The sequence below is a fragment of the Ursus arctos genome, unplaced genomic scaffold (assembly GCF_023065955.2).
Source record: "Ursus arctos isolate Adak ecotype North America unplaced genomic scaffold, UrsArc2.0 scaffold_22, whole genome shotgun sequence".
Taxonomy (NCBI): Eukaryota; Metazoa; Chordata; class Mammalia; order Carnivora; family Ursidae; genus Ursus; species Ursus arctos.
Window position 1 is genome coordinate 49,803,247 of NW_026622897.1, and position 24,879 is coordinate 49,828,125.

General features: G+C 51.7%; 1 protein-coding gene across 1 annotated transcript in view; it reads left to right on the forward strand.

Annotated features, from left to right (window-relative positions):
• The window catches only part of TENM4 (teneurin transmembrane protein 4), a 593,869-nt gene that overhangs the window by 359,999 nt on the left and 208,991 nt on the right, over positions 1 to 24,879 (forward strand). Inside the window, 3 exon segments of the mRNA XM_048217331.2 lie at positions 3,810 to 4,065; positions 13,949 to 14,047; positions 15,237 to 15,472. Coding sequence (XP_048073288.2) covers positions 3,810 to 4,065; positions 13,949 to 14,047; positions 15,237 to 15,472 — 591 coding nt within the window.

Genomic DNA, 24,879 nt, shown 5'->3' on the forward strand with positions numbered 1-24,879 from the left:
ACGCTTTTATCGTAACCGTGGAATTAATAGTTACCAGTGTTTAGCATTACTGTATCCCAGGCACTGTGCTAATGAGCCCCTTACATACATTATCTCATTTATTTCTCTTAACACCCCCATGAGGTAGGTAGTATCTCCGCTGAGTGGTAAGACAACTGAAGCTCCAGAGAAGTAACCTGATCAAGGTGACACCGCTTATAAGTGACAAAGCCAAAACTTGAACCCAGGCCTGCCTGCCCTCAAAGCCTAGTCTCTTTCTATTACCTACTGCTTGGAAGAGCACTCTGAAGAAGCCTCACGACGATCTCGGTTCAGGGAGATGCTCCTGGAGGCTTCAATATTCGGGATTTTTGTGCATATATAAAAATGAAAAAAAAGTCTGAGGTGTTGGAGGGAACCAGCAACTGCAAATATATCTGAGAACTTGTAGGAAGCAAAAATACTTGCTGGAAAGCCAGGCTTGCAAAACTCAGATAAGCAAGTGGCCTTTACTAACAGAGGTGTGCAGTAGGACAGTAAAAATGACTCATATCTGGGCTCAATTCAGAGATATACTTGGCGGCTCTATCTGCGAAAAGAGGCTCTAAATTGGAATTTACAACACAACTTTGCAAATATACCAGTGCCTCTACTCGCGGGCAGCAGGAGAGAAGCCATTGCTCGTGCAAGCAGGAAGCACACCCAGCTAATCTATTGTTGTCTCCCCCACGTTCTGTAAGATTGACGAGGGTTACGGAGATGCATGGCATGCAGTCCCTTCCCTCAGGGAGCAGTGGAAGCCCAAGTACTTGGCATTTGAGCAAGAGCTATGGCTTTTCTTCACCAGAAGAAAAGTGGTGATGTAGGAATGTGTACCCCTTTCACAGACCAAGGACCAGGGAGGTGAAGTGAGTTACTGGAGGCCACCCAGCCAGTTTGTAGAAACCAGCAGAGTTGGGCCTCTCTTGGGCCGTCTCTATGTCATTCACCACTGCATTCCTGACACCAGTCTACCAGACCTGACACAGAAAGTGTTCGGGAAATGCTGAATGAGTCACCAGGTTCTGAGTTTCCCTCTCAAGATGGGAGTACATATTGGAGAGGGGGAAGGGGAAAAAAGAAGCACCCTCTATGTCTGTCCCCTCTATCCTCCCTCTTGGCCTTAGGAGCAGAGAAGAGAATCCATTCAGACCAGAGGAGACAATGGCTCCTTAGGAAGGTCATGTCTCTTTTTTGGGGTCGTGAGTCCCAAAACACAGAACTTTTCCCATGGGAACCTAGGGAACCTCAAAGCCCCCTTTCCTAGCATTCTCAGCATGGAAGGGATGAGGGAAGGTGAACAAAGGGCCCAGCTGAGACATCCAGGTGAGTCAGTAAAGGGCTGCATAGGCCCATGCTCTAGAGAGTCCAGGGAGATCTGCCATGATTTTTTGCAAATCACATGCAAATGTCTTCCCCACTAGGTCTGTTCTCTTGGATAGACTGCCCAAGCCATTCACAAGAGCCGTTTACTCAATGAACCTATATTGAGCACCTGGTCATTTGTAGGACCCAGCACAGAGAGAATAAGGATTTTTATACCTACCAGAAGAGGCAAGATGGGGATAAAAGTATGCCAGCTGCCAGGGAGAAGGAAAAGGTCAGTGGTCCAGGTTACCTGCTGCTGGCATTCAATGGGGGAGAAAAGAACTTTGGGGAGGGTAGACCAAAGAAGGCTTTCTGGAAGGGTTATCAAGTGAGCTGAGCTTCAAATTAGAGAGGATTCAAGCCAGGACATTCCTTATCTTCATAGGAGAATTTCCTTTTAGAAGTTTTTTTTTTTTTTTTAGATCTATGACCAGTGGTCTTATACTTTAAAATCTCATTATTTCAGGTCTCTCAGCAGTGGTTCTAAAGACATACCAAGCCAGAACCTGGCATCCTCACTTAGTCACAAAGCAGAGGTCTGTAGGCTTGCAGGCCAGCCTGTCCTGACCTAGACCTCAGATGCTTGCTGTCTGTACTGAGGGGGGTTTCCTGCCTTTGGCCATGGACTGGGACAGTTGAGCCGCTGTCTGTGTTTTATGCAAAGGCACCATGGTTTGGTAGACAGAATTCAGGCTTTGGATTAATAAGGACTGCTTCATAGTTCTGCAAACCTCAGCTTCTTTATCTAGAAAGTGGGACTGATAAGAATACTGCCCTCTGGGGGTTGTGAGCAGTAGAGCAGTCAAGGCTGTGCAAGTACACACAGTAGACGCTCACAGCAGCAGCTATCGTTATCAGTTAGGTAAACAGGCCGTGAGGAGGTTGACTCCTGGCGGGGGGTGTGGAGCAAGGGCTAGGTTGCCCTTCTCTGCTGGCCTCCTGATAAGCATTGGACAATAGTGGTCCAGTCCCTCTCACTGCTTCGGTGCCCTGGCCTGCAGCCAGCAGCCTGAAAGGCCAAGGGTAGGAGGGACACTCACCAGCCCAGGAGGCTGCTTCTGCTGCTGGCTTCTGTCCCAGGCTCCAAATGTCTCCATTAAAGTGCTGCCTGAGGACCGCCGCACAAAACAAATGAGCCTGCTATTCCTGCCTTCTCCCTGGTCCAAGGCTGTCCGCTCTGCCTGTTTGGGTTCCCATGCTCTCTTCTCTCCCCTCGCATTAAGGGGCATCCCTGCCGGCACAGCATGGCAATCTTCATTAGGTACCACTCACATTCCTGGGGCCCATCCTCACTGCAAATGAGGTTTTGGCCCCTATGTTGTCGCAGCAGACCTCGTGGCCTCTGGGGGAAAGGTGTGACGGGAATGGAGGGAAGAGGGGGGAGGTGAGGAGAGGTAGGACTGGAGAGACAGTGTGGGTCAAACTCTGAAGGGGCTTGCTGGACCCTGTGTGGGCTTTATCCTAAGATCTGTTTCTCCTCTATAAATCTAATGATAATAATACCTATTGTTCCAAGTTAGTTGAAGGGAATAAATAAAAGATTTATCTTAATTCCCTTGTCTGTAAAGTGGGGATAAAAACAGTACAGTGGGGCATGAGGCTCAGCTGAATTTAAACATGCAGAGGGCTCAGAATAGTGCCGGGCGCATAGTAAGTGCTCAATGTTAATGGTAGTTTGTAATAACCCCCAGGTGGTTTTTAATTGGGTTCACTCCCTTTACTCAAAGTTCACCTCCTCTCCCTCCCCAGGCCATCACTGACCACTTAGACTAAAATTTCACCATTGCCCGCACATACCCAGGCCATAGGCCCCTTCCTGGCTTTATGTGTTCTCAGATTTATCACCACCTCGGTAAACTGTGTCTTACTTTTCCTGTCTCTTTCATTTACTACGTACCATTATATGGAGTTAGTGTTTCTCAACTTCTAGCGTCCATTGAAATCTCCAGGAGTTGGTGAAATGAGATTGCTGGGGCCCACCCAGGTGTTCGTGATTCAGCAAGCCCGGGGCAGGGCCCGAGAATTTTCACTTCTAACAAATTCCCAGGTGGTGTTGAAGCTGCCGGTCCCGGCTCGCACTCAAACACACCACCCCGAAAGTATCAAAGAAATAGTGCGAAGTGGGTGATGTCAGAGGCTAGTTTTGTTTTGTCTTGTTTATTGTGTCTCTCTTTTTGAATCTAAGTTTCACGGGCAGGGATTTTGTCCGTTTTGTTCGTGGATGTGTCCCTAGCGCGGAAAGTAGTAGGAGCTCAGTAAGTACCCTTCCAGTAGCCAGCCATCTCCGACCGCATGGACGCGCACGATCCTCAGCGCCCGGCGCCGCCCGGCGGCTCCCGCGTGGCCCTGGGCCCCCGCCGTGGCGGTGGCCGTGGCGTGGCCGTGGCTCGGCGCCCCGCTGACTGCGCGTGTTTGTGCCCTAGATCACCCGGGCGGCCTGCAGAACCACCCGCGGCTCCGGACGCCGCCGCCGCCGCTCTCGCACGCCCACACCCCCAACCAGCACCACGCGGCCTCCATCAACTCCCTGAACAGGGGCAACTTCACTCCGAGGAGCAACCCCAGCCCGGCCCCCACGGACCACTCGCTGTCGGGAGAACCCCCCGCCGGCGGCGCCCAGGAGCCGGCCCACGCCCAGGACAACTGGCTGCTCAACAGCAACATCCCCCTGGAGACCAGGTGCGGGGCTGGGGGGTGCGTGGGCGGGGCTGAGCCGCACGGGTGGCCGGCGCCCTTTCGGGGTCCCTGACCTCCCTGGCAGGGGAGGCTGGGGTCGGGGCGCTGCTCAGAGAGGCGGCTCTCTGGCCAGCAGGGAGAAGGGGAGCAGGGCGGCTGCGGGAGGGGTGTGGGGCAGGAAGAGCGGGCACTTGCGAATCCAGCAGCCGCGAGGTCCAGGGCGGGCCTGCCGCTGTGGACGAAGGTATGAGCCGAAGGTATGAGCCGTCTGTGCCGTTTCCTGGTCTGTGCAGTGGGGTGCTGCTGGCTGGAGGGGCTGCTGTGATGTGGTTGAGAGCTGAGTGTGTAAAGGGGGCAGAGAGCAGACCCTTGGTCAGCGTCTGATGGCCGTCCGCACCTCCGCCTTTCCCTACTGTGATCTGGTCACCCTATGCCTGGCCTGGGGCCTGCCTGGCCTGTGGTGGTGCTCCAGGAACGTCCCCTCTCCTCCCTCTCCCTCCCCCAGATTTATCCCTTTATACCCCAAACCCTGTAATCCCTAACACTGATATATCATCAACTAACTTTTGGTTGCAAGAGCTTCCTACTTGAGATACGATGTCATTCTCACAGCGTCACGAAGGAGGCGGTATTGTGATTTGTGATCCCATTTGGGAGTTTCAGAGGCTGAGAATCAGGGTCAGTGAAGAGCTCCGGTCACAGGGACAGTGGATGTGTGGCTACTGTGTGAACCCAGGTTGCGAGACTCGTGCACAGTGCTATTTCCTACACCACAACCACCTTCTCCAGGTCTCCCCTGGCCCGGACCCCTCCACCTCTGCCTTCCTCCAGCTTCACAGAGTGCCTCCCCCAGGGGATTCGGTCAGGATCTGGGTCATTTCCCTAGCCATTCTTCTTCCCTCTGGTGAGCCACTGTTTTCCCAAAATGGAAATGAGTTGTTTTCTCTTTTAAATGACTATAAAGTCATACAAGCTCACTGGAGAAAATGCAGAAAGCTATAAAGACGAGGAGTAGATTCACCCATAATCCCACCACTCTGAGAGAAGAACTGTTGACTTCAGGGGACATAGCTTTTCCCTACATTCTCTAATGATGAAGTGTCCCAGGCTGGCACAGTTAGAGCCTCCTCGCCTTCTACCCTATCTCCCGAAGTCGTGGGGAAACCTAGATTTTATCTACTCGAACTCCCGTTCTTGATCTGTGAAGAGGACAAAAGTCATGCCACATTTAAAGACGTGAACTCAATCTGTGCATGGAAAGTGTACCCATCTGACTCAATCTGGCACATCCCTGTGATGGTTGCACATTGGGCAGGTGGGATCCAGTGAAAGAAAATCAACATCCTTTTGTGCCGTTTTACATTTTACTCCTGTGGAATCATTTTTCCAAAAGCAAATTTCTCAGAGATACAGTCCAGCTTGGCCCACCCCCAGTCTCTCAATACTGTTTCTGTTGACATCCTTTCAACTCGGGTTCGAGTTGTCCTTCTGTGCCTGCTTTGCTGTCCTCAGTGAGGGAGTTGTGTAACTGTGTGTCACCCCACCCTGGGTAGTGTAATCAGATCTCTGTTATTTCCAGGGGGTTTATTGAATGACTGCACGTGGCTGAGAGAAGCCAGCGAATAATCGATGGTTCTGATTCTCTGCATGGAACCCAGTAGCCACTCCCTCTGCTTGGATGTTCATTTTTCTCACTTAGGAGCAAAGTAGGTGGTTCTCCGGCTTTTTCAAGGGAAAGAAAACTAGAGGCCGAGCAGCAGGGCATTCTCCTGATGGCTAGGGTGAGATGCCAGGGTGGTCCCAGCCGACCTCTCTTGCTTCCTCAGCCAGCCGACGCCTGCCTTTCTGACCCTCTGTCCTCCCACATCCATTGCACGGACCCCAGGGAGCTTTGTTTTCTTTGTCCTTATACTTTATCACTCAAGTAATAACTGTTTTATAAAACACTTAGGAAAAAAGAAAAGAAAATCCCTTCTGTCTCCCACCAAATGGTAGCCACTGTTAACATTCTGGTGTATATGTGCTCATCTGTACTCTTGTATAGAGGTCTACGCAGATATAATATACATCGTGTTCAGTATGGGTACGTGTATAGGAGTATACGTTTATGCGTAGCTGTCAGTCTTCCCCCAGATGCCCATCCCTCTCATGCCCCTGTGCCTTTGCACGTGCTTTCGTACAGCTCTCTGCCAGAGCTGCACTCCTCCTCACTTCCGGGTCTCGCAAAGCCCTACCTATTCTTGAAGACCCAGATGAAATGTTGAAGGTGGGCCTTCTCTGTGACCCCAGAGTTCTATGCATCCAAAGATGGTTTAAAACTGGGAGAGGTACCTGGTACAATGGATAACACAATCAGCATTCTGGACCTTAATACTGACCTTTACTGGTTGATGGCGCAGGAGGTTTAAGAGAGATAGGTGTCGCCCCTGGCAGATGGATTCACAGGTAATTTTGACCAGCATAGCCAACGAAGTAAGGAAGAGCCCAGATTTTAGAGTCAGGGGACCTGGATTCTTGTCTTGGTGTTAGTACTTGGCCAGCAAGTTTATTTATGGCCCTGAACCTTGATTTCCCTGTGTAAAGTGGGAGAAGTATTTATGCCTCTCGGACTGGAAGTAAATGAAATATCATGTAAGAAACATAAAACATAGTGCCTGGCATGAAAAGACATACCATAAAAATGATTTCCCTTTTTTTTTTTTCCATATATATCCGCTTCCCATATCAACCCTGTGAAGAAAAAAGTCATGAAATGATACTTGGTGAGCTCCTACTCACCAGAGGAGTCGAGAAGAAATAGTAGGTCTACCTTTGCTCTACTTCAGAGAAGGAAGTTTGGCGCTGATGTTCTGAGGACATAAGTGATGGTCCTTTCACTGAAGCTAGTTGTTCATATCACAGGTTTTAGGGTCGGACACATCCTGTGCTCCCCCCCCCATTGTTCCTTAGCTGTGGACCTAGACCTTATATTTGTTCATCTCTAAAAGGGAGAAAAGATTAGTAATTTCCTGTTCTGATGATCTATTGCTGCGGACGGACACCTGTCCGACTTGGTGGCTTAGAACACCACTGGTTGGTTACACTCGACAGCGCGAGGCAGGAGCTCCAGAAGAGCTAGCTGGGCCGGTCTCCCCATAGTGTCAGTGCGGCTCAGCCGTGTGAGCTGTTAGCCGGGCAGTCTGAAGGAGCCAGGGTGGCGCTGCTCACATGCCAGAGCCTTGGAGGACACGGCTGGGTAGCTGGGCTCAGTGGACCCTCACCCTCTGCTGTGGTCGCAGGGCCTCTTCCCCCAGTCTTCCCAGCAGGGAGAGGACTTCATACTCAGTGGCCTGGAGCTCCATGGCCCTGAGACACAGCTGCTGATCCTCTTAAAGGCTTGGCCTGCAATGGCATAGCGTCACTCCGCCATTGTTCTCTCGGCCGAAGCAGTCCTAGGCCAGCCAGCTTCAAGGAGAGGGACGACAGACCCCACGTCTCAAAGGGAGGGGCGCCCAAGGATTTTCAGCCGCTTCTAATGCACCGTAGCGCCTCCCGAGGCTCTTGTAGCGATTATATACAATACTGCTGGAAACGTCTCGGCACACAGTAAGTGCTTACTATGTAGTGTTTGTCATTCAGTAAGTAGTCACTGAGTGCCTACTGTGTGCCCAGCAAGGCATACGTTTAAGAGCACAGAGTCTAGCAGTGGGACAAATGCTGTGACAGATACACACAGCGAATTGGTTTTAATTGCCTCTGGATTTTCAGCGGGCATCACGGTGCCACATGATGGGTGCTGGGAAAATACTAACGCTGCTTAAATGAATGAATGACGGGAGAAATGAGTGAAAAGCTGCGCGTAACTTGAGTGAGCCAAAGGGAAGACTTCCCAGCAGGCCTGGTGCCGTGGGACTGACAGCAAGAGGGAGTGCCCAGGCAGAGCTAGGAAGAAGGAAGGGCACGAGGGTAGCACAGCTTCAGCGAACGCCTAGAAGCCCAGGGCCTGGTTGAGGCAGTGGCTGGTGCCAGCTATTCCCAAGGCCCTGAGAATGGGGAGCCCCCTGATTGCCAGAGAAACAGTCACAGGCCCTTCTCTAATTGTCAAACCGAGTCTGTGTGGAGAGTCAAAAAGAAAGAGCTGGGCAAATAGCGTACCAGCTGGCAGAATAGCCAGAAGGGGGTTAGATTCCGTGCTGGAGGAAAAGAACTGCAGGCGGGAGGACAGGCGGGAGGGAGGATTTGCTTAACCCCCTGCCTCTGGCCCTCTCCAAGGGTAACTGAGTCCCCCGGGGGAAAGCGGGCCTCCCTGTGCTTCCTAGGGCTGGGGTCACATGTCGCTTTGAGGCCTGCAGGTGCATCTGTGGTCCATGTGGGTGGGATCCATGTGTTCAGGGTCTACTAAACCCTGGTCCGCTTCTTCACACTCTGCAGCATCAAATGCTTAATTGATTTCATAGGGATTGTCTGATGAATAACCTGTCAGGCTCCTGTCAGATGAAGCGGAAGCCAGAGCGCAAGGCTGCCAGACCCCTGCCCTAGCTCATCTTATCCCAGGCCTGGTTTGGGAGCCTGAGGCCTGTTTTGTGGTCATGCTCAATTGGGGAGTAGCTCTGCCCACACCTGGGGGATGGGAAGCCATCCTGGTGGTCTCCAACCCAGGCTTGGTACAGTCCCCAGAATAGCGCACGGTGCCTTCTAGTGGGCCAGGCCAAGTCCTGAGCATTGCAGGAAACTGGGATGGACAGTCATCCCCGTCGTCCAGTGACTCGGTCCCAGGCATGCAGAAAGCACAGCCACTGTGCTAGAAGAAGCTCCTGGTTCTGTAAGGGAGGCAGAGCCGTAAATGGATGAGTGAAGATGGCACTCTGGATAATGCTGTGACTTGCGGGGTGAAGGGGTGCTCTGAGCAGAGAGGAGGGTGTGGCTCCCTCTGCATGGGGCATGAAGGAACAATCACACCAAGCATTCATGGGGCCCCTAAGGGGGCTCCTTAGCGGGAAGCTCCTCAGAGACTGAGCACCCAGGGTTTTTACTGGGGCTGGTCACACAGGCACCTCCTGCCAGGCAAAGGCCCAAAGTCCAAATTCACAGAAGGCAAGCAGGTGTTCAGCATAAGCCATATTGTTTGTACACACAGTTTAGTCCTGAGTCAGCTCCTCCTCAGTTAATGGTGAGAACCCTCCCGAAAACCTCTGTTCCCAGATACCAGCCAAGGGCCAACTTTACAAGCAGGCCCTTCAAAGGATGCGGTCAGGACTGCTGTGGTAACTGTTCTGCCCAGGTGGGAAGATAGCATCATCCCCACGTTAAAGGTGAAGAATCTGAAGACGGGGAAGTGAAGTAACTTGCCTCTGGAACCGCAGCCAGGAAGTGTCATACCCAGGCCAGCTGGCCCCAGAGCCCGTGCACCTAGCCACGCTCCGGGGCTACCTTCCCGATTATTCAGACATGCATTGGCAGGAGTCTGCAGGGGAGAAAGGAGTTCTGGGATGGGGGGCAGCTGTTCAAGGCACGGAGCTGAGTGAGCTTAGTGTCTTGGAGAGATGGCTCAGAGTTGGGGGACGTGGGAGGGCAGGGGGCCTCATGGAGATGCATGTAAATGAGGGTCAGCCATGAATGGCCTTGAGTTATAGGAAGACGAGGTTGTACTTCTTCCCATGGGCCTGGGGCTCGAGGGAGACAGGAGGGGGGACCAGTAGTTAATATCTTTTGAATAGGAGAGTAACATTATGGGCTTGGCCTTTTAGAAGGATCACTGTGACCCAGTTCATTTTTTTGTTTCTTTGTTCATGCATTTGTTCAAATGCTAGCTCTAGAACTAAGTCTTTCTGTGGTCTTGGCCAAATCTCTGACCCCCTGCACACCTTGCGGCTGTCAGCTACAGAATGTGGGCACAATGCCTGCCTGTCCTGCTCTAATGGGTGGCTTTGTGGGTGAAGCATGGTCCAGGACAGCAGGCTGATAGAAGATGAGCTGGTGAACAGGGCAGTCTGAAGAACAGGGCACTGCAACTTCCCAGCCACTTCCTTCCCAAAAGCCACTTGCTCTGTCCTTGGAAGGCGAGCTGTGCCTGCCCTGGGCTAGAACTAGAAGCCCCTGCTTCAGGCAGCTCGGGGCCTTGCCCCAGGCCTCCCCTGAGGCTTAGATGGGAGCTGGGCCCCTCCCCACTCTAACTGGCCTACTGTGCTGAGCAGTATTGTGCTTAGCTGTGCCCCCTCTCTGGGGACTCTGCCTCTCTCTCCTGAGAGCAGCTGGAGGCAGTGAGGTCTGAGAGATGTGCTTTTGAATCTCTCCTCTACGTTTTGGTTGCTGTATGATCATGGGCAGTCACTCAGCCTATCTGGGCCACAGTTTCCATATCTGTTAAAATGAAATAACAGCACCCACCCATGTGAGGGTCACCTGACTCGAGCGTCCATCCCCAAGTTCCCAGCTGAGCTGGAGACCGTGTAGGACTGTGACCTAAGGGGGCTTCGGCAGCATGGGTCCCCATTAGGATATCCTCGTAGCTTTTGTTTTTCAGAAGAACTGGGACCCCCAGAGTTGGGAGCAGGCAATGGACAGGAAATTTAGGGGGTGGCCTTGGACTGGGAGTCTGGACACCTGGGTTTTAGTTTCAGCTCTGCCGCTAACTTGCTGTGTACATGGGAGCAGGACCCCTATCTCCCTGGGCCTCAATTTCCTCATCAATCACATGAGGACTAACTCAGAACTGAGTTTCAAACGTACAGAATGAGGTGTGTGAAGGCAGTCATAGCGTCTGAACTGGCAGTATTTTCAGCAAGTGCAGCGTCCCCCCAGATTCCCAAGTTAGCCTGCACGTGGAGCTCTTTCAGGGAACTCATGCAGTCTGTCGCTGCAGAAACCCTCTGTCGTACTGCACCACCTCTTCCCTTGTCCTAACAGGTGTGTCCTTTTAGGAGAGAATGTTCTGCTCTCTCTAAATCATAGAAGTAAAAATAAAAAACCACTCTTGATCTCGACACTGGAAAAATCCCACTATTAACATTGTGATTTTGACCCTTTATGCCTTTTTTTCTCTGAATATGTTTGTTTCTGATGGGTTTTAAGGTTCACAAGTGACTGTCTGAGAGCACAGTCCTAGCCTAGTGATGCAGGCCAGATTCCCAGGCGTACTTGGGAGTGTGCCGTGCAGCCAGCTTCGGGGCCCAGGGACGAGCTCCCGTTGCCTCCAGGCCCTCTGAGCAGGGGTGATTAGGACCTGCTCAGGCTGGGCAATATGGACTGTGGAAAGACTGGAAATTCCCTCCTGAACTACAGGAAATGGGGGAAATAATAATAAAACACCTGTGCTTGCCTCAATTAAACACCAACTGTATGCCTGTGATATGCTTCCCTTTGTATACCCATCATTCACAGCATTCAGGAAATATTTATTGAGTGCCTACTCCTGTGTACCAGGCACTCTTCTAGACTCTGGGCACATGGGCAGAGAACAAGGCGGGTAAGAGTTCTACCCTTATGGGATTGAAAGTGCAATAGGGAAAAAAGTGTGTGTGTGTGTGTGTGTGTGTCTAGTCCTACATGGAACACTAAAGCAGTGCAAGGGGCCAGGGATAATTTAGGAAGAGCAGGGTGGGAGCTATTACAGTTAGCCAGGAGAAGGGAAGGAACGGCCCATGTAGATATTTGGGGGAAGGCAATTCAGGCAAATGACAACAAAGGCTTTAGCTGGTTGGAGTAACAGCGCGGAGGCCAGTGTATATATAGCCCAGAAAATGAGGCCGGAGAGGTAGCAGGGGGCCAGAGCTTGTATGCCCGGGTAAAGACCATGGTTTTATTCTTACGGAACCATTGGAAGGTTGTGAGCAGAGAAGTAGCACGATCCAAATTATGTTGTAGCTTCCGTAAGAAATGATCATCCCAGTTTATGAATGCTAGGAGACGCAGACTCACCTGCCCAATGGCCGGGGGCAGAACTGAGGCCACTCTGAAGGGCTTTCACACCCCGCCAGTTCCCCTCACACACTGTGGGAGGCCCTAGGGCCATGAACACCCCCAGAACAGCCTGGGCACCAGGCAGCTCAGAACTCTCTGGAAGGGGAAGTCCCCACAACCACAGCAGGACTCAGTGGTTCCGGCTGCGAAACAGTACTGCGCTGTGCTCTCACCGTCCCCGAGGATGCTCGTGAAATGACACATTGGGGAGGTATTTACAGCTCCTCCTCATTTCCATCTGTAAGGCTGGTGGGGGGACAAACCCGCAGGCTGGGCAGGGACACAGAGTCATGAGACCCAGGGTCCTGAGTTCTGGGGTCAGACAGACCGGGTTCTACTCCGCCTCCACCGCTTTGCTTACTCTGTGATAGCACCTTTGGAAAGTTACTTCTCTGAGCTGTGCTTTGCCAGCCTACAAAGCAAAGGTGATAGCGCTGACTCTGCAATGTCGTTGTGGGGAGTAACGTTGACATTAAAGAATGCAGTGTTCTAGAACAGTGAGTAAGATACGGTGGACGTAGTGTAGACTAGCATTAGTACTTCCATAATATTTCTTAGTACTCACGCTGCATAAATCAGTAAATTAGTACTAATGTATATCAATTAGCATTAGTAATTTTTGTTTAGCCCTTATAAATTCTTCCAGCCTCACTCCGTTGGTCCTACATCCACGTTGTGGACTTAGTATCGTCATCCCCATTTTACAGATGAAGGAAGTGTAAAATTGGAAGAGGTTGCAGTTTTTACACAAAGTCACACAGCAGGAAAGAAGCAGGAAAGGGACTTGAGTTTGGGTTCTCTGGTTCCCAAGACCTGGGCAAAGTCGCAGGAAGGTCCCTCGCAGGGCTGGACTCAAAAGTTAGCCGTCTGCAGTGAGCCCTTCCTTGAGGTGGGCACGGCAGGCTGAAGCAACCACCAGCTTGTTTAACATGGTGCCCTACACGGTTTTCGAGTGAGGGGGCAGCAGTCCTTGAAAATGCCAGAAAACAGGATCCAGCACACCCAAGTGTGAATGATGCCACTTAGCAGGCAGGGCTGAGACCAGAAAGGGCACGTGTGCATCTCCTCATTCTGCGTTAGAAATAGTAATGTCACAAAATGCTGCACTGCCCTTGGGGTACTTGGGGGGACCGAAGTCTCCCCCCATCCCGTCTTCTGAGGGGTGCCATCCTCACCACTCAGCCATCATGGAGGTCCCTCCTCTGCGAAAGGACTTTGACCCTCTGAATATCATCAGCGTCCACCTGGAGGCTTTTGAGAAATGCAGATTCTCAGTCCCCCCCCCCACCACCACCTCCTGACTCCGAATCTCTGGGGGTGGGCCTCCACAAAGCACAGCTCTCCAGATGATTCTGATGCCTACTCGAACTTGAGAACTGCTTGAGAAGAAAATGGCCCGAAACGCTTGTCTTTTCTTTTTTTCCCTTTGGACTCGCCAAGTATCTTCAGCTTTGTTTAAACAGGTGTACACCGTCTCGAGTAGAGACAGCATAGGCTTTGGAATCAGATAAACTTGAGTTCAGATTCCTGCATTCAGCCTCGCTAGCTGGTGACCTTGGCAAATCCTGTCACCCCTCCACATCTTGGTCTCCTCGTCTGTAAAATGGGGACGTGCCTTCCTTGCATAGCCTGGTTTGAAGATTTGAAATGAATGGATGTAACATGCCTAGCTCAGTGCCTGAGACATGATCAGTCTTGATCAGGGAGAGCTGTCATTGGGTGGCCAAACCGCCAGACATTCAGGTTCGTATAGAGAATGCTGCCTCTGGTGCTCTGTGCCAGGCAGATCCCTTGCACATGTGGCTTGCACACAGACCCATCGCCTGGCAGCCGTGTCCCGCTGATCTCACGCACAGCTGTGCCAGACAGCGACTTTGTGTGTTTCTGTACTATCCCCCTTCATCGATGCATGACTCATTGCTTCATTCATGTCTCCATGTGTGTGTAGAAACCTAGGCAAGCAGCCATTCCTAGGGACATTGCAGGACAACCTCATTGAGATGGACATTCTCAGCGCCTCCCGCCATGATGGGGCTTACAGTGACGGGTAGGTGACATCCCCATGGTCCTCCTCTCTGTGTGTGCTCTCCCTCTGGCTCCTGCACCAGCATGCTGACCCTGAGACCTTTCCCTGGGATCTCCTGCGGGAGGTGATGATGCCATGGTGCATGCCCATCCCCAAGTCCATGTTCAACTTGCAAGAGTTTATCCTTGGAATCCCCCATCTTCCGCATATTAACAGCAGCATTGTTAATATGCAGCTCCCAGCATCTCATTGGCTGCCTCTGCCATTCTGAAAGCCATCTCGTAGCAATTTTTATGCAGCAACAGACCCTATATCCTATGTATTGTAGCCCTGAGTATCTGTTCTGTGGTCTGAGGCATCTTGTACCCTGCAGGGTGCAAGATTGCTCTAAGATTTCAGGGAGAAGCAATGCAACCAGTGCACCCCGTTTCCAGGGCTATGTACAAATTTTCTTGTGGCCATGGTTAAAGGCAAGCTGTGGAGGATTTCCTGACACCGAGTTTGGCCACAACCATGCGCTTTGACCATGCCACGCTGCCTTGAAGACTGTAGCTAGGCTGTAGGATGCATTTGCCCATCTCTCCTCCCACACAGCTTTTCCCCAGGGTTTGGAAGGCAGCGTCTGGCTGCTGAAAGCATTTGCTGCCATTTGCTGAAAGCAACTAGGGGACTCAACCATGACAACTTAAAGGTGGTTTCTTGGTTCCCACCCCCTAAACACCCTTCAAATAGAATGGTATTTCATGCCTCCACCAAGGTACACTGGTGGAGTATGGGAGGGAGAAGAAAAATTTAGGTTCCATTATCTCCAGGGCACAGAACATGATTTTAGATACTTTCCAAGTTACTACCAATAATTTTAGAGAACAGCTCATATAATACCCAAGAAACAGCATCTCAGCCCCATCCCTTCCCAGGAAAGGGATCTCCACACCCAGCCTCCTGTGGGGTTGGCAACGCCTCCTGCCTTGACCCGGGGGGGTTTTCCCATGCGTAGGGCTGTCCCATCTGTGTTCCGTGGAAGCGTGTGTTCGTGTGCCCTGTTGTGTGGTCTGGTACGTGATTCTCCTCCTTTCTGTCCCTCCCGTCTTCTCCGTGGAGACTCTCTCCAGGGTCCTCTGCATGCTTCTGCTGCCTCTGTCCTCCAGGTCGCTCTGGGGCCCGGCGAGTCGGCAGTCCCTGACGCCCTCTGCCTTCTCTCCATCCACAGGCACTTTCTCTTCAAGCCAGGAGGCACCTCGCCGCTCTTCTGCACCACGTCGCCAGGGTACCCTCTGACGTCCAGCACGGTGTACTCACCCCCGCCCCGGCCCCTGCCCCGCAGCACCTTCGCCCGGCCGGCCTTCAACCTCAAGAAGCCCTCCAAGTACTGTAACTGGAAGTGTGCGGCCCTGAGCGCCATTGTCATCTCAGCCACCCTGGTCATCCTGCTGGCGTACTTCGTGGGTAAGCGCCTCCCTCGCCCTGGCTTCCCTTAGATCCCCTTCGCCCAGGGCGCAGCGACGGACACACCTGTGCGTGCTGCAGGCACCTTGTGGGCGTGACAGGCACACTGAGATGCTGGCCTCCACCCCCTAACCTGTCGCAATCAGCTCTCTGGGACCCTCTTCTCTCTGCACTAGCCCAGGAAGGAAGCTCAGCAGCTGCTCCGTCACGTGTCGGATGCCTAGCATGAGGCATACTGCTCACTGACTGGCCTTTGAGCAGGTGACCTAGGACATGAGTGTCGAAGATGGGAGTTATCACAAATGACCTGTTAGAGAGGCTGGCAGGCCTCTCCCTGGTGCCATGAAGCTGCAGGAAGGACACGGGGTCCCCTGGGGTTGGGTTGGACTCTGCTGACCTCAGCCAGGAAGGCATGTCTGAAGGTGAGGGTCTGGCAAGGCGGTCTGAGGGGACTGTGGGCACCGAGGTGCAGAGTGGAACCCTGGTGAGGAGGCCAGGGAAATCCCAGCTGAGGAGCCCCAGGTCCCAGTGAGCACCGCGAGCTGGCTGCGGGGCGCACGGAGACCCCCAGCTGGCCCTCCTGCCTTCCCCCAGGCCAGGTTGGGTTGGACTCTGCTGACCTCAGCCAGGAAGGCATGTCTGAAGGTGAGGGTCTGGCAAGGCGGTCTGAGGGGACTGTGGGCACCGAGGTGCAGAGTGGAACCCTGGTGAGGAGCCCAGGGAAATCCCAGCTGAGGAGCCCCAGGTCCCAGTGAGCACTGCGAGCTGGCTGCGGGGCACACGGAGACCCCCGGCAGCTCTGACTGGCCCTCCTGCCTGCCCCCAGGCCACCTCCATGATGGAGGAAACTTTGCTGGCCCCTGCTTAGCTGCCACGGGAGGCCACCCACTGGGTGCTCTTTTGGTGTAGTTCCCACACAGCCTGGTCTCTTGCTTCATTCCAACCCCTGTCTTTGGTCTGCTCCCAGGGAAGACGGTCATCTGAAGAGATCTGCAGGCATTGTGTAGAGTCTGCTGCCTGTTAGTAAAGACATCCGAAGCAGTTGGCTTAACCCTCCATCCTTTCCAGCCTTCAGATTCTATCATTCTGAGGTTTAAGGCAGGTCAAGCCAGCTTGAGGAGGCCTTGAACCCCTGCTAAGGAATTCTGAGATAATTCCATAAGCAAGGGGGACTTTCCAGTGAAGCCCCAGCAACCAGAAACTGAAGTAACTGGCACAGGCCAGAGGAAGACAGAGTGCCGTCCACTGTGGAAAGGGACTCTGTCATAGGCAGAGTCATTGCGAATGAAAAAGGGCACTGTGGTGGTACACACTGTCACTGGAAATGATGAGGGAAACGTGGGCCCTCGCTTGATCAGGAGAAGGGATTTGAGCATGGAAGGAGCATCCAGGATTCTTGGATTTTATAGAGATAAGTAATCAGGAAGATGATAGTCCCTCAAACAGGGAGGTCTCCTTGTATATCTCGAGCAATAATAAGCCCTCTTTATACACCAGGTCTCTCTTCCCCTCGTGAAGATTGATGTAGAGAATTTCATGACTCCAAGGCCAAGTTGGCATACGTTTCTTCTGTTCTATGTGATTGGTTCGTTGTTGCTGCCTAGAAAGCTGTGTTAAGAAGGATCCTGAGGCTATAGTCAGGCTCAGTGGGAAAGGGTCTCTGTGTTTGCTTAGTAATGGCTGTCATGTCACCAGCATGGAGAACACTGATGACATACCAGGCATTTGCCATTCCTGCTGTGGGTCAGTGGGCAAAAGGAATAGCCAAACTGGAAGAGGCCAGAGGCCACCCAGGCCCAGTGAGCAGTAACCGGGTTACAGGTGAGGGCTGTGGACGTCCCAGCACCATCACCCAGCATAAAAGTTTCTTCCTGGCACCCGTGATGTGTCCCTGCTAACCACTAGCACAGCTCTTGTATTTGACCGAATTATGTTTCCTAAATGAGTAGACTTCCTGGAACAAGCAGTGTCACTGTCCATCAAGAGTCAAGTCGTTGGCTGCATAAAGACATCAGTTTGCATTGAAGCCTTCGGTTTCTAATGCATAGCCTGGTTCGGGAAGAAAGAATAAATCTTTGTATGATTACATAAACTCTCTTCTGTTTTACATCCCATGGGCTTCTTCCTCTCCCATATAGTAAGAATATGGGGTTAGTCTTCATCCAAGTTTAGATAGGATCTACAGGAGGTAGTGAGCTCCCTGTCATAGGAAGGGTACAAATAGAGCTCAGTGACCACATAGCAAGGATAAGATTCAAGCGCTGACTGGGAGTTTTCACTGGATGGCCTTTAATTTTCCTTCCAACACTGACAGCGTTTGAATCCATGATTCTGTGAATTTTGTTTCTCATTCAGCAAACCATATGGGGTACCTGTTTGGGCCAGGCCCTGTGCTAAATGTGAGGGCTAAAGATATGGTCCCTGCCCTTGAGTTGTCCGTAGCTTCTAAGAGGAGACAGCTATGTCATCAGTGAATTGAGGCAGCTCAGGGGTTCTGGGAATACCCAACGCTGGGAGCACCACGGGAGGCTCCCTGGGACGGGTGATGATGAAGCAGTCAGAGTTAACCGGCAGTAAACATGCAGAGAGCAGATCTCAAGCGGAGGGAAGCTTCAGACTTGAGCGAGGACAGTGTGCTGATAAGGCCATTGTCTGGGTTGTAAGCATTTGAAGGGTGTTGGAGCTAATGCAGGAGAGTTTGGTCAGATCGAAAAGATCACCTTGGAGGCCAAGTTACAAGCCTTCCTGGATGGGCAATGGGGAGCCATTGAAGGATTTTAAGCAGTGGCAGGATGTAGTCAGACTTTTATTTTAGAAAGATGAGTGTAGAGGAAAGAAGGATAGGCCCTATCGCAATGAACGGGTCAGGAGAAGCCGAGGGCCTCAGCTGAGACAGTGGCAATGTAGGTAGAGAGGAGGGGTAGGTCGATTTAGGGGAATTTGTGTCTTCTGTTACAAGTGGTCAGTCTACTGATAGTGTGTCCTTGCCCAGAATAAACACATCCTTCTGATGAAACCCTCTCTCTGCAGAAACATTGAGACTGGACCATAGATTGCATATCCAAGGACCAGGTCAGACAGGCAAGACTGGGGTGTTCCCTTTGTTCCCTGGAGACACCCAGCCTCTGCCCACCCTGGATTCCATTCCCAGCTCTGCCACCTGGCCGCTGTTCACCCTTGGGCAGCTCACTTCTCTTTCTGAGCCTTGATTTCCTGATCTGGAAAATAGGCATGACTCATTATGTCGGGAGGATGCGTGTGAGGCTGGAGTAAGCCGATGCAGGTGAGCGCATTGCAGGTGCAAGGCCCAGGCCTACCTTTCAAGGGCTCGGGTGGCAGTCTTGGTGCTTGGTCTCCCCCAGCTGCTGGGGGCAAGGGATGAGCGTCTTGTTGCCTGGCCGTAATCACAGGCTGTGATGACTAACTCGTAAGGAACTATCAATTATTAAAAATCAAATTAATTGTCTCAGCCCAGCACAAATATCCTTAACAAAGACTTTTCCAGCAGACCAACTGATCTAATCAACAGGCGCAAGCACAGATATTTAATTAGATTTTTGATGAAAAATTGTGTTTAATTTCAAGTATAATCAATTATTAATTACTGTAATGAGTGAGTCTGACTGGGTTTACTAATTAACTCATTTAAAAATTATGAATAACCTTTTCATTTGTAATTATTTTCTACATCCTATCATGCTGCAGATAAGAATCGTATCACTTCACCAGCACCGGGGGAGGCGAAAACAGGGCGGGAAAGAATTGTTCTTTCTCTGCTATCTGCTCGGGGCTGCCATAACTGGAGGGAACCCTGACAGATGCATTTGACATTTGGTTTTTAGTTTGAAAGTTTCCCTTCATTTGCAGAGACATGTGCAGTTCCTTTCATAGGAAAATAGAGAAATCGCAGCCAGCGCCTACCACCCACAAGGGCTGCAGGGCCTGGGGCTAGGCCTCCTGGCCCTCCTCCCCCCTGGGAGTATTACTTGGCTGCGGTAGTTTGGAGGTGGGGGGTAATCTAGGGAGGACCCTTAAGAATCCCAGGGCATCCCACCAGAGACAAGAGGTGTATTTTTGTCTCCAAAGAACACCTGTTCAGAGAGGTAGCTGTTGACCACGAGTGCCTTGCTTTACTCGCCCGTTCTCCCTGTGAAGGTCTTCGAGTATTTGAATACTCTGCCATTTTTTTTTTCTGAAGATAAGAAATCTGTTTGCAGAACAAAATAGGGAGAGCGCGATATGGGGGGAAAATTAGTTAAAAGTTCAAACCGTGAAGCTTGCACAGCCATGGCAATAATGCTTTATTTCATAGCAGTTAGTTGTTTTTAAAACATTTTCACCACAAAAGGCAGTGTAGTGTAGTGTAATGAAGATAATAGGGGCCACTTTTGTCGTTAATAATCAGAGCCCTTAGCTCTGATTGTGCACTGCCCACACACGCCCCTGTTCTGAGCACTTTGCCTGTGTTTTCTCATTGAAATCTCCCAAGGATCCTATGAATTACTCTCCCCAATTTACAGATGAGGACAGTGAGACCCAGTGAGCTGGAGTAAGTCACCACCCTCACCTGATAAATGGCAGGACTGTGGTCTCCCCAGCCCCGGGCACTCAAGGCTCTGGGGCTGATGCTTTAAAATTTTTTTCTCTTTCGAGTTCACAGTCTTAAACTTCACGTGCTAACTTTCCCATCGCAGTAGTTGGTATTTTGAGTCCTTGCTGGGTGCCTGGTATTGGTCCAAGCCCATAATGTCATCTCCCTGAACACGCACAACAATTCTGTGAGCTAGGTTTTATTTTCTGCATTTTCTAGAAGAGGAAACTAAAGCTCACAGAAGTTAACAACAGGCCAGGGCCCCAAACCAGTAAGGGACCTAGGATTTTCAAGGCCATGCTCTCAGCCACACTAATATAGCTTCACGGCTTGAACAGATGATGTAGCCTGAAAAGGTCCTGCTCAGGCCCAGCCCCATCCCTTGATGACAGTGTAAACTTGGGCTTAACTTCTCTGAATCTCAGTTTCCACTCAGGTTCCTGTAGTGGCTGTGGCTGGAATGACTACCCCATTTTACACAGGAGGGATTTGTAGCAGCGTGGTTGACAGCATGGGCTCTGAACTTAGGCCACCTGCTTTCAGATCTCAGCTCTGCTGCTTATACGTGCCTTGTGACTTCAGGCTAGTCTATTTAACCTCTGCCAGCCTCAGTTTACCCATCTGTAAAATGAGGGTAGTAATAGTGGCTACTTCACAGGGTTGTTGCAAAATTCCAGTAAGATCATTTGCATAGGGGCACCTGGGTGGCTCAGTCTGTTAAGCGTCCAGCTCTTGGTTTTGGCCCAGGTCTGATCTCAGGGTCATGAGATCAAGCCTCTATGAATTACTCTCCCCGATTTACAGATAAGAACACTGAGACCCAGTGAGCTGGAGTAAGTCACCACCCTCCCCTGGTAAATGGCAGGACTGTGAGATCAAGTATCAATAAAAATTAGATACTATCATTATTATAATGGATAGTATTATTAGTACTATTAGCATCACATGTAGAAAGGATTTGTAAGTCTCGACTGAGAACTTGGACCAGCCTTGCCTTGGTGCGGTGCCTGCAGGCTTCCAGGCCTGTGTTCATCACAAGGGCAGCTGACAGAACCAGGGGGACCTGTCAGAAAACATTTGTAGGGATGTCTCGCTGTTCCGGGGAAGCAGCAGCATGAAGAATCTTTACCAAAAAGTGCCTCACGTCATTTCTTTAACTAGGACAAAAGTTGATTTTTGCTTCCCTGACAGTTGCCTCTATGCGGCTAAAACTGACAGGCTCCCTGGCATTCTGGATCTCTGCACGAAAAGCAGACACCAAGCGCCGCGGAAGAGCTGCGGATTCACATTTCGAGGGTTCCCCAAGCACCTGTCTTGCCGGATAGGCCTTTGGAATAGGAGACGAAAAAGGCTTGCTAATGATACAAAGAGCAGGCCTCACTTTCCACTGAAATGGAGACCTGAGATTACCCTGGGACGGTATCTCTTCCCTCCTGGGTCCAGGCCCACCCTGCAGGGAAGGGGTGCCGTTCACTGATTTCTCTGAGGCTGCAGGCTGTTCTGATGGGAAGAGAGGACTGGACTCAGCCAAAAGCTCCACCGCTCATCAGCTCTGTAACCCTTCGGAGACTTGGCTTCCTCGTCCGCACTGCGGGGGGAGTAATAGTGCTTCCGCCGTGAGGCTGTGGCGCAGGTTAAGTGAGTTGGCGTGGAAGGCACGCAGGGCACGCGACATAGGAGGGGTCCCTTGCTGCTGGCCTCGGAAGACTTGCTGGCCTTCCTTGGACCGCAGTCCTCTCAACCCAGGATGTGGCGGGCGTCGATGATGCCCTCAGGTCCCTCGCAGGCTATAGGTGGCGGCCTGGAGGAACCTGAAGCGGGACGTGCAGGCTGAAGTCGCAGCCGTGCACGGCGCAGCCTCCGCATAACTACCACGACAAGCTCAACAGTCATGAGGATTCTTTTTTTCTTTTTTCTTTTAGATTTTATTTATTTATGTGACAGAGAGACAGCCAGCGAGAGAGGGAACACAAGCAGGGGGAGTGGGAGAGGAAGAAGCAGGCTCATAGCGGAGGAGCCTGATGTGGGGCTCGATCCCAGCACTCTAGGATCATGCCCTGAGCCGAAGGCAGACGCTTAACGACTAAGCCACTCAGGCGCCCCATGAGGATTCTTTTTTTTAAGTAATTCACATTTTCACCTCCACCAGCCACTGACTTTGGATTGAAGGAAAAAACCCCGAGCCCTTGGTTGAAGTGGGGATAGTTCTCGAGAGAACGTTGCTAAGCGGCATTGCTGCCTTACCTAAGGTGACTCTCCGAGAGCGCTGCTCCCTGGAACATCGCCGTTCTTGGTCTGGAAGAGCCGGGGTCATCCTGTGCTTGAGCTTTTCTGGGCAGTGGTGATGGAGGCAGGCCGGAGCACTGCGTGTGACTTGCGTGGACCCGTGCGGCCTCCACCCTCTTGCAAGATGGTAAAATCGGCCAAGGGTCTTCTGGGCAGAAGCACGACACAGGCGAAAGCACGATGGTAGAAATGTGCATCATGTGTCCAGGGGCTCAGCTACGGGTGAAAGGGACATGAAACGAGGTGAACAAAGATGAGCACTAGAAGCCGGGGTGACTGTACCCCCTGCATCCCTCAGTTCCCCACGTCTGGTGCAGTGCGTGCGTTATCAGCTTCCCAGGTGCCGTCTGCTTCAGAAGCACACGCCTGTTGCGCTTTGGGCCTGAGTGTGATTAGTGAGCAATAGGGCTCATTTTCTCTCCTTTCTCTTCGACTTCCCATCAGGCCTTTTGGATAGAAGCCATAGATTTAGCTTTATAGCCCAAAGAATGGGAAATGGAGATGATTGAACTTGATCTTTTAGGGGGGAGGAAAAAGTGATAAAGATACAGGATCCCGTATTAAAGCTTTTCTCTCCAAGATTGATTCCTTCGTGCTGCTCGGTGGGAATTGCTAATAGCAAGATAGGTACAGATTGTTCTCTTTATAACAGACCCCAGACAAATATCCTCCAACCCCCCAAAAGGAGGACGTCGGGAGCCCGGCATGGCTGCCTGCCGTTGTCCGAGCTGCCCCCGTGCAGAGGAGGGGGCTGACTTGCTCCGTGGCGCTGCCGAGGCCAGAACCAGCCCTCAGGGTGAAGCCGAGGGGAAGGCCGGTTTGGGCTCTGTGGGAGAAGGCTTTGCTAACGAGACAGCTTCCTACGTGGGGTGGGGGCTGCTGGTTCCTGGAGCTGGAGGAACAAGGGCAGGCGCCCAGACTCTACAGCCCAACGGACCTTGTCTGTGTTGACCTTCTGCCGTTACCTTGCTGGGCCACGTGGGCAAGGACTCGCCCTGCTCAAGATGACTTTCCCCGTGTGTAAAATAGGAATAAACAAGCGAACAGAAGACTAGCCGACATGATGAAGGCGTTCAACACGTTTCCGCTCAGCGTGGAAAGAACTTTTCCAGCTTTGCAGACCTCACTCTCTTCCCTCCCCCCAATCTCCTCCCACTGGTGGAACAGCCAGCAGCCAGACCCCAACGAAGCCCATTGATCCAGGCCATGTGGCCCAGCCCGCCGGGCACAGAGCAGGGCGGAGGAGGAGAGCGGGACTGAAGGCAAGCAGATAACATCAGTCTCCCCACGTTTCCAATTTCGGCTCCTGCGCAGTGTTCAGGGCTCTGGCTCTACTCCTAGGAGCCCAAGACTAGGACTGAGACCCAAACCTCACTCAGCCATGCCTCCCTTCCCTTTATACGCACTCAGCCACCAGGCCCTGCCTGCTTGTGTTCAAAACCAGATTTACTGAGATAGAATTTACACACAGAAAATTCACACTTTTGAGGTGTCCCATCTATGCATTCTGACAGATGCATAGATTTGCGTGACCACCCCCAGAGTCAAAACACAGACCATTTCCCGCACCCCAGAAAGTTCCCTTGCGTCCCTTTATGCTCAACCCTGTCCTGGTTCTCAGCCTCTGGCAAACACTCAGCTGTTCCCTGTTGGGTAGTTTTAGGTACTGTTTTTCAGAGGTGTAGTACAGAGGTGATTTACTTGCTGGATTCAGAATCAAACTCTAAGATATTAAAGGGATGAGGAAACTAAGATAGAATCCAGAATTCAAGATAGTAGGGCAAACCGCGGAAACATTCTAGGGTCTCCTGTGTGTTGTTCTTGATCTCCTCGAAGGATAGCGGCGAAAGGCCTCCATGCAGCCAGAAGCGATGCACGGGTTTATGTTCTTCTGCCGTTTTTATGGACCGTTTTTTTCGGCACATGTTTTTAAGTATTGACACAGTCCTCGTTCTCGTCAAGTTGAAGAGCTCCATCATATTTGTGCCATCACTGTATCACCGTATTCCTGCTGTTACCAACTGTTCACTAGCTTAAACAGTGCTCCTGTGAACATCTTTGTGTCTCCTCTTCTGTTTGTTCTTCTTTCAATTATTTTGTTCCAAAAGCAGGGTTTCTGGGTCACGAGGGCTGCACAGTTTAAAGCTCTTGTTACGCACTTCTAGGGGCCCCTCAGGAGGGTAGTTTCTGTGCAGTCCCGCCAGTGTGGGGCTTTGTGCCTGAACTTGGGGCAGCTGGTTCAGCGGGGGGGGGGGGGGGGGGGGGGGCAAGGGAGGTAATAAGTGATTCTGAGATGCAGAGAAGCTACAAGGGTCTTCATGCCTGGAGGGATTTCCACCCCCTTTCTTTCCGTCAGTTCCTTTGGAAGAGCTGAGCTCACACATTCCTTCCTCAGCGAAGCTCCCGACCCCCTCCCACTGAGCCAGGATCCCAGTTAATATGCTCCGGGAGCGTTCATAATGCTGACCACAACCGCAGCTGGCCATTGTGCCGTGGATCGGTTCGTGCCTGTCCCCACCATCAGACTGTA